The sequence below is a fragment of the Eublepharis macularius genome, chromosome 7 (genome assembly GCF_028583425.1).
Source record: "Eublepharis macularius isolate TG4126 chromosome 7, MPM_Emac_v1.0, whole genome shotgun sequence".
Taxonomy (NCBI): Eukaryota; Metazoa; Chordata; class Lepidosauria; order Squamata; family Eublepharidae; genus Eublepharis; species Eublepharis macularius.
In genome coordinates, this window is record NC_072796.1 from 143,818,771 (window position 1) to 143,828,538 (window position 9,768).

A 9,768-nucleotide genomic window follows, 5' to 3' on the forward strand; every position below is an offset into this window, starting at 1 on the left:
AATGTCCCCCCAGTGCCACAATCCCTCAGCCCATACCTATAATCTCATAAACCATGAAAAAAGTTCGTTTTAAATATAAAATTACTGTTCTACATTGCTGAAAAATGCCCGTGTTTGCAATTTTTGTTTCATACTAACACACAGCCTGTGAGTCCGACAAGTTTGCTAACTGTTTTGTAATTTTTGGTCACTAAAAAGGGATTATCCTGTCAATATCTTTAAAAAAAATTCTAACAGGATTTGAGTCCAGTAGCTCCTTAGAGACCAACCAGATTGTCAGATACTGAAGAAGGGAGCCTCATGCTCTGAAAATGTTGTTCTCTCCGAGTCTCTCTATACAAGACTTCTGACACATGTTCTTCACGGATCGGGAGACAAAATGTTAGGCGGGAAGCGTAGTTGAAAAGACAGAGCCGGCAGAGATCATGCCAGAGGGGATAGATTCTCTCACAGCCCCCTGCTGCCTCTGGTGTGCCAGACTGTCTCCCCTTCCAGAGCGTTGTCCTGCTGAGGCACGGTTAATTCAAAGTTTTGAGCAATGAGGGCAGCAGCCCAAAGGCTCCAGAAGGGGAGACAGTCCAGCATGCCAGAAGTGGGGGGGAGGCTGTGAGAGAATCTGTCCCCTCCAAAGCAATCTCCGCCAGTTCTGTCTTTTAAAACTATGCTTCCTGGCTAACGTATCTCCTGGAACTTGATGAACACGTACCCAGGCGCCTCGTATAGAGAGACGCTAAGGTGCCACTGGACATGTGCAATGAATCAGTAGGGCTATGCATACTTCACTGAGAATTAGTTGCCACAGTTTGGTGTAGTGGTTATGAGCAGCAGGAGCGGGTTTGATTCCCCACTCCTCCACTTGTGGCCAGCTGGGTGACCTTGGATCAGTCACAGCTTCTAGGAGCTATCTCAGCCCCACCCACCTCACAGGGTGATTATTGTTGTGGGGATGATAATACCACACTTTGTAAACTGCTCTGAGTGGGCATTAAGTCGTCCTGAATGACGGTATAAAAATCTATCATCATCATTATTGATATTGATATTATTGAAATCGTTTTCATCTTGATTTCGTTCCCTCTGCTTCTCTGATTACTGTATTGCTGCCTGACTGCAGAAAGGCCTTGAAAAACCGAAGCGTAGATTGATTCGCTTTTTTGGTCCCCTTTCTTTTACGTCGTTACATTTCTGGCTGCCTGATTTGTATTTACAGCGAGCTCCAGACATGGCAGCATGGGGTGTATGGGTGTGTGTCTGTGTGTGAATCGTGACTGTGTGTGCATCAGACACTTGCGTATATTTTGGGCCTGCAAATCCAACCAGCAGCAGCAGCAGTTGCTCCCACCGTCTTCCGGTGCTTTGCTCTGCTCTTCCCACCGGGCGTCCCAGCCTCCCTCCCTGCCTCCTGCCTGTGCAAAGGAACTCTGGGCCTGGGAGGCCTTGACAGGATCGACCCAAAGGAGGCCGAGCGGTTCAGCAGGGGGCTTGAAGCGGCTGCTCGAATGCTGCTTCGGATGGGTTCCAGCAAATCTCGCAAGGCCCGGACAACAGATACGGAGAAATAAGTTTCAATAAATGTCCTCAGGCACGATCTAGAGTTGATCCTCATGTTGTTCCCCTCATGGTAACGGGATTGCAGCCGGGGCTGGTGCCCTCTGGGCCTTCTGGCCCCAGTAAAGTGTCCCCCCCCCCACAAATGGGCATTCAGATGGAAAAGCTTCTTCCCCCGCCCTGCAGCCTGCTTGGACGTGGACCCCTGCCTGCCGCTTCCCTTTCGGTCCTGCTGGGAAGAGCTGCTCCTGGTTCTCCCAGCTTCTCGCCTAGTTTGCCCCTTCAGAAAGGGGTGGTCAACGGGGCCTGCTTCTTTCCCCTCATCATTAGGGTGTGTGTGTGTGTGTGTGTGTGTGCATGTTTGGGTTGGGAAATTCCTGGAGCTTTGTGGGTGAAGCCTAGGGACAGGTGGGCTTTGGGAGGGGACGGTGGCCAGCAGAGTATAATACCACAAGCTCCACCTCCGAAACAGCCATTTTCTCTGGGGGAACTAACCTCTGTGGGCTGAAGATCAGTCATAATTCTGGGAGATCTCCAGGCGCACCTGAAGACTGGCGGCAACCCTGGTGTGTGTGGCATTATCCTGACGCAACTGAATTTTTTGGATGTGTGAGTTGCCCGGGGATCACAGAGTCCAAAGACGCGCTGACGGCCCCGGGTTCACAATGTCACTCCCCCCGCCGCCTGCCACGCTCCATCCCCGTTCGCTGCTGCTCCCATCTCCCATCTCTGGCTCATGGGTCAAGCATAAGGCCTGGCACGTGAGAGATGTGCGGTTGCCTTTTTTGCTGCTGTGGACCAGGATTCAAAATCTGCCACGGCTGGAGGGGAGACCCCTTGCCCCCTTCGCAGGAATGGCTGCTGCTCATCCTCAGCCCCCCTCCCTCCCGTCAGCCTTGTGAGAGATCGACTGGCCTGAGCAAGGATCGGAACCCGCGCCTGCCCAGTCCAAAGCTAGTCCTGTCAAGAAGCCTCACAAGATGCCCTCTCCCCCAGCCTGCCTTCACAGCATCCGGTCCCTCAAGCTAAATTTCGTAGCCCTCCAGGAAATCCTCCCCATCTCCCCTTACCCGAGAACGGCCTGCCTCAGGCCGCAGGGAAGCCACTGCGTTCCTCTTGGCCGCCATTTTGTGAGCCTCTTGGCGCAGGCTCACCTGTGCCACCCGGAGGCCTCCGTCTCCTAGGCAACGCCCGTCTGCCATTGCTGTGGCGACCGGGAGGCCGGGCCTGTGGGGACCTGGCTGGCAGTGTGTGTGTGACCCGGGGCAGGGTCCTTTTCACCCTGGGGCCTCTGCCATGGTCCCCAGCTAGGGATGCCAGCCTCCAGGTAGTGGCTGGAGATCTCCCGGAATTACAACTGGCCTCCAGGCCACAGAGATCAGTTCCCCTGGAGAAAATGGCTGCTTTGGGGTATGGACTCTATGGAATTACGCCATGCCAAGGTCCTTTCCCTCCCCAAACCCCACTTTCTCCAGGTTTCACCCCCCAGATCTCCAGGAATTTCCCAACTTGGAGCTGGCAACCCTATCCCCAGCCCCCCTGTCAGAACAGAGAGCTATCCTGACCCACAGAAGGTGCAGCAACAAAGACCGCATCTGCTCAGCCAGGAACTGGAAATGCCGCTTCTGCTCAGAGATCAGAGAGCTAAGGGAGGAATTGCAGTTCCAGAGTTGCTTGCAATCAAGCCCGAGTCGGTGAAGGGAGGCCTCTGTTTTCTTTGAATGCACCACCAAAACACCTCCCAACATTTTCCCCTTCCAAGGCCAGAAAAGGGGCAGCCTGAATTGTTTGGCTCTTTTTGTCCAGCGGTCAAAAAGGGCAGAGAGAACCTTTGGAAAAAACCACTACAACTTGTAGAAAAATGTTGTTTAATGACTGGGGCATGCCATAGGCCGAGGGACCCCAAAACTCTTGAGCCTGTAATCACGTCTGGAATTGAAAGAAAGAACTGCGAGTGACACCACAGAATGGCTCCTTTAGCACTGCAGTTAACAAAAGACCTAACATAGCACCTCTGTTTTTGTAAAATTGTGAGACAATTCAGGGATAACTGTAATAAAAGTTTGAAGAAGACTCAATTCTTTGACAATTCTACAAACAAAGAGAGAACACATCAGGCCTTTTGTTAATTGAGGACCACAAAATGGCTGCCATGGGGAGTAACAATCACAAAATGGCTGCCAAGAGGGCAGGAGGGCCAATCGCCCAGTGTCTGTTTTTGGTTCATCCCCCTCCCAAAAGCAATGCACTGCAGCAGCAAGCCAGAGTGCGCCTTCCTCCCCATCCTCTTACCCCTTTTGCCATGTCAGGGCCAAACACTCTCCGTTCCACCAGTGTATGAGCCCCACTACAGTCCTCTCCCCCAGCCAGTCTTCACAGCATGCAGCGTCACGGCTGCATGTCTGGCAACCAGATAGTTAAAATCCCTCTCCCACCCCCACCCCCCACCGCAAGCGCCACCAATACACTGCTGTGGGGCAGAAAAGAACAACAGCAGGGGAAACCACCAGAGCTCGATGTTTCACTCAGACTTCTCTGCGGTGGGGTTATACCTAACACTCACTTTTTTTCTTTTTTTCTTCACTTCTGGAAGTGACTGGCAACCCTCCAGCCATGTTGGTGAAGCCTGGCTGGGGCTGGTCGTTGACATCGTCGGCTCTGTTCTCCCACGGCTGGATGGCCTGGACAGACCAGGTCTCCACTGCAACTCCATCTCCTCCAGGCGCGGTGGCAGTGGCCACCCTGCCTGCGAGTCTGTCCCAAGATCTGTGTGTCTTCTCTGGTGGGGTACCAGGGCAGAGCCCGGGTCAGGGGCCAGCAGCCAGATTGCAGCTGGGCTGGGTGCCTCCTCCAGTGGCCCCTGTGGTGACTGGGCCAGTCCAGGGTGGGTGCTGGTGGCCAGGTTGGGGGAAGACACCATCCTTTGGCACTCTGCTCAGCCTAGACACTCCCTGTGCGACCTTGGACCCCCCCCCCTCTCTCTGATTATCCTACTTCACAGGAACGTTGTGAGGATAAAATGGGGAGGGGGCAAGCCCGCTGCCCTCAGCTCCTTGGAGCAGGTTGGGGGGATAAACACATAAGTGGCAGGTGTTTGGTGAGCTCTGAAGGCCTGAGCAAGATGCTTCACTGCCTACACTACGATTCAGCCTGCCTACTTCTCCCCACAGCCCCCCTGCAGCCCAGGAAGGCAGGGCACTCCTAAAACTGGGAAGGGTAAGCAGACAGACACAAGCGTGCCCTGGCCAAAGAGGAACTCGATGAGACCCGAGGGGAATGCAGAATTATGGGCACGCATGCAAGGGGATTGTGGGCTGTCATGTGCACGCATTCCAAGCACAGTCTCCAGAATGGCCCCTTATACGTGACCCCTGAGCAGACACAACGGATGTCAGTGACTTTGTGTAGCAGAAATGGCAGGGACAACTTTTGCCAGTGGAGTCAACTGGGGACTTTCTTCGTTTTTGTCTCTCCCAGTCGGAAGAAAGAGGGTCACTTGAACTGAATTTTGGCATCCAAACCTAATACTGCCTTACGTAGAGAGTTACGGGACTGCTTGATTGGAGCTGATTTTTCTTTTGAGGGGTGTTATGGTGGGGGCTGGGTGGGGGTTCTGTTCCATCCCGTTTTGTTGATGGCCGCAAGCGGATCTCCTCAGAGACCCCCTCCGATTGGTTCCCTCCCAAATAATGGAACTGGCTGGTGGACCAAGTTGGTGGGGGGTCCCCTCTGTTGAGCACTGAGCATAAGACAGTTTGGCTAAGAATTTTCAGACTGTTTATTGTCCTTGCAGTGGGACGCACATGGTCATCGACGGTGTTTGAGAGATCACCAGATGAACAAAGGCTTCCCATCCTCCAGCGACAGTTTATGGAGGCAATTGAGCAGCAGCATGCAATCGGCGCTCTTTTCCGGGGGGGCAGCTGTTTGGACCACGTTGCGCAGGTACTCTATGTCATTGTACAGATCTCCCTCCGTGGCCCTCATATCTGGCCGCTCCCGGAGGATCCCGTAAGTGTTCACAATCTGTTCTGTGAACCTGGGGTGGACGCTTGGGTCATAGCCCAGGGGCTTCAGCTGAGTCATGATGGAGTTGTACCGCTCCATCATGCTTGCGCACTGGTCCGTGGTCAGTCCGGCTTCGCTTCCATTCTGTGGGGAGAGGGGCAAGGTTAGTGTGGTGTAAGTGGGTACAGTGTCAGGTTAGGATACAGGAGACCCATTTCAAAGACCCACTCTGCCATGAAGCTTTCTGGGTGGCCTTAGGCCAATCATTCAACCTAGCCTGCCTGGTATGGTTGTTGTGAGGATAAAATAGGGAGGGGAAAGCCATGTAATCTGCCGAGCTCCAGGCAGTGTAAGGAGGTGTGTCTTGACTTTCCCCAAAGCAGCTGGGGTTGCACAGGTATCTTAGCGTGTGTTTACACAGTCCATGGAAATAGCTGCTAAAGACACTGTGTTGGATCGAACCCCTAGGTGTTCCTGGCAATAAAGAGAGGGCATGAATAATGAGTCACTGGGAAAGAAACTTTTTCCAACATGGGTCCCAGGTCTGGAAGGCTACAGCCTTTACCTTCCTGCCATGCAGTTTTTGCTTGCAAACTTTGTGTGTGCCTGGAAACAAGAGAAAGCTCAGGCCCTCATGAGCCTCGATTGAGTGAGGCCTGGCTTGCTTTGAGAGACCTTGAGCAGGAGCAGAGATGCCTGGTGAATGCAGCCAAGGCATTGAATCCACATTTCCACGACTCAAGTACATGATCTCCATCTTCATAGGGTTCAATTTCAGCCGGCTTTTAACACCCTCCCTTTTGGTGGGGTTGAAAAAAAAAATTATGCCCTCCCGCCCAATGTCACCTTTTGTCCTTCACATAGTTGCTGTAAAATGCTCACATGCTGCCAGGTTCTTTGTTTTTACATTTGTATTTATGTAGTTGTAGTATATATTTTAATTGAATGACATGTATTATTTATGTTTTTAATGATGATGTGATTAGTTGTGTGGTGTATTTTAAGTCTGTTGTGATCCGCCCTGAGCCCACTTGTGTGGAGAGGGAGGACTATAAATGGAAGAAAATAAATAAATAATAATAAATGTGCTGCAGCCTGGGAAAGAGGCCAGGCGAGTGAAGTGTGCAGTCTTCTCATTGCTACATCGATGGTGGCAGGCTAGAACTTTATTTTTTCCATGCTATGTACATGTTGGTCTGTGGAATTCTCTGCCACTGAAGCATAGTGGTCAGTCACTACATTTGGAAAAAAAGGATCAGGCCCATTTGTTCTGAGAGAGAGAAAAGAACCCCTGTTACCCTTCCCTACCTGCCTGCTGATATGAGTACCAAAAACCCAGGGGGAACTGAGGGCAGGTTTTGACTGAGGTTCACAAAGGAATGGATGTTGGTGGGGAAGTAAAAAGTACTCTTACTTTTCCACCCACCCCCCACCCCCCCTGGGAGGTCAGAGGAAGAGGGGTGCTGCGGTGCCCCCTTCTGCTTCTTGTCCCCCAACCAGGTCTTTTTTTCTGGGAAAGGAGGTGGCGGGACTCAGTGGGTTGCCAGCACAGGGGGCAACTCCTGGTGGGAGGTGGTGCCCCTGGTACCATGTACACACACGCAAAGTGTGCGCACACTTCCGGGACCGTGCAATGACATCACTTTGGGTCAGCTGGAACAAGGGGGGAGTTTTTAAAAGTTTAAGTCACCCTCAGCGAAAATGGTCACATGGCTGGTGGCCCCGCCCCCTGATCTCCAGACAGAGGGGAGTTGAGATTGCCCTCCACGCGCCCAGCAGTGCGGAGGGCAATCTCAACTCCCCTCTGCCTGGAGATCAGGGGGCGGGGCCACCGGCCATGTGACCATTTTCAAGAGGTGCCGGAACTCCGTTCCACCTGCTCTCAACCAACTACTCATCCGTGGCTGCGTCCACAGAGGGATGTAAGGCCCTCCCCCCTGCCCGTTGCGCAGGCAGCAGTAAGTGGAGCGGGTGAAGAAGGCGGAGGAGTGCCCCCCCCCTCTCTCTCTCACACACACACACACACACACACACACCGGCACTGCTTGCTTCTGATGCTTCCCTACACACACTCTGTTGCATTGGCACAGAAATGGCAACACAATGACCACTGTGCGCAGCTACAACAAAATAAAAAATAAAATTAAGAAGTGTCCTCCCTCCCGCACCCAGCACCTCCCTTTCCTCCCCAGCACAGATCCGCACTGTGGTCTGATGCATATTTATTTATTTTCATCTACAGTTTGCCGTTTTCACTGAGACTCAGACGACAAGCACGGTACAACTATTAAGTCAATCAAGACGCTGATTACGATACATGATAACAGCCTTTGAATGACAGCAATATTTGAATCTAGCAGCAAAGATCCCTAGTAAAACAAAGCCATTCATTCATTCATTCATTCATTCATTCATTCATTCAATGGGTCTAACAGCAAAAATTCTTCAGAAGACAGTTTAATGCAGTAGGACTGAAGAACTGGAAGAAAAAAAAACACAGCCTGCCCAATAGAGGTCAAGCTGTGACTCATGACAAACTAATTAAATCCAACTAAATGGTTCACTGGGTGACAGAACTGCCACTCAAAGATTTCAGAAAGTGACTAAAAATTCACTGATACTGGGGTACTATTCTTCTCTAGCCTCCTCCCTCCCCTCAAAACCCTGCTGAAATGACTCTGTGACAGCTAACATGGCTAGCTAGCATTGTTACAACAACCCTGCAAGGTAGATCAATGCTATCATCCTGATGTATCAAATGGTAGGGCTGAGGCCTAGCCAAGTGTCTTGACCTGTGCCTGCCGCTGTTTCTCTCTTTCCATCTGTCCTAGAAATTGGTAGGCAGAAGAGCATTTCAAAATGTGCTTTAAGCTCTGGAAAAGACATAATCTCTGCTTAAAATACTCTGCGTCCCCGGGGGCTGGATGGATTTTGCTTTTCGGGATTGCAGACGCACAAATCCATTTTGCAGGATTGTACTTCAATCCGTGGAAGGAGGGCGAGATGCCTCTGTGAGGAGCTGCTGCTGCTGCTGCTTCGGGGGTCCGTGTGGCTCTCCTCCCGCTCCGCTGTGCCAAGCCCTACAAGGACCACAGCAAAGACTCCCCCCCTCACCTGTCTGATCTTCTCCGGGATGTTGCTAACAGTGAAGCCGTAGAGGCGGACCTGGTCGGGGAAGATGCTGGAGAGGATCCTGCGGTCCAGTTGGAAGGCGATCTCCCCGACGATGCGATCCATGGTCCTGTGCTTGGAATCTGAAAGGAGACGGGGAGCCTGCAGCAGTGGCCCTTCTCCTCCTCCGCCTCCGCCCCAGCAGCCTTCCCTTCAGGACCCAGCCCTGCCCAGGGAATGAATTCTTTGGGGGCAGAGAGACGCTTGCTGCTCTTCGCTGCCAGCCTGGCAGCTGCTCTTTTTGTGGGGCATAGCAGGTGCTTCCTGCCTGGGGGCTGCTTAGGGAACCCGCTGGGTGCTTAAATGCATCCCCTGGGCACACAGGGGCCAAGGAACACGGAGCGGCCTTACCGGGGGATGCCTGTAAAATCAGGTTGTGCGTGCCTTCATGCCCGGAAAAATCTGCCTCCTATCACTTGATCCTGTTAATTTTTGTAACCTCTAGCTTGTGCTGGTGAACTTGAAAGCTTGCCCAATGTTTCGTGTCAATTTGTCCTAATAAAAGGCATGACGCAGTCTTTGTTCTTGTTTGGAGTCTCAGGGGTTATGCTATCTTGAGTCCTCAGCATCAGGAACGGGTTTGGACTCTGGGTAAGAACCGGGTGGGTGCTGTAGGGGCCCAATAGACTCCCCACCCACCAAATGGCAGGTTGTATCAAGAAACTGTAACAGGCCGATTTATCTGTACCTCTTTAGAACTTCTGAGCTCTCCAGGCAGCTATATTCATTTCCCAAAACCTGGACAGCCCCAGAGCTTCAGATGAGGTCTGAAAACGAAGATCTCCTTTTGAGAACTTGTCTCTCAGTATACAAATTATTTCTGTGGGTTCTTCTTGTTTAACTCTTTCCCATGAAGGTACACAGAGACTTTCCCAGAGTTTAAATCTTTACACTTTATTGAAATAAACCCTAATCCTTTCAATTAAGCAAGATACTAGAATATAAATAAATAAAATTTAACTGTGATTAATGTATGCATGCAATAAAAATTAACAGCGCAATCCTGAATGGGGGGGGGGGGCAAAAGCACACCGGAAGCTG

The 9,768-nt window shown here is 51.7% G+C and overlaps 1 protein-coding gene across 1 annotated transcript; it reads right to left on the reverse strand.

Annotated features, from left to right (window-relative positions):
• Nucleotides 1-5,376: 5,376 nt before the first annotated feature.
• Nucleotides 5,377-8,793, reverse strand: LOC129334029 (speriolin-like). Its single transcript, XM_054985953.1, has 3 exons — nucleotides 8,671-8,793; nucleotides 6,171-6,179; nucleotides 5,377-5,700 (listed from the first exon to the last, which is right to left on the reverse strand). Exons 1-3 carry the CDS (start codon nucleotides 8,791-8,793, stop codon nucleotides 5,377-5,379), a joined length of 456 nt encoding a protein of 151 aa, XP_054841928.1.
• Nucleotides 8,794-9,768: the final 975 nt, after the last annotated feature.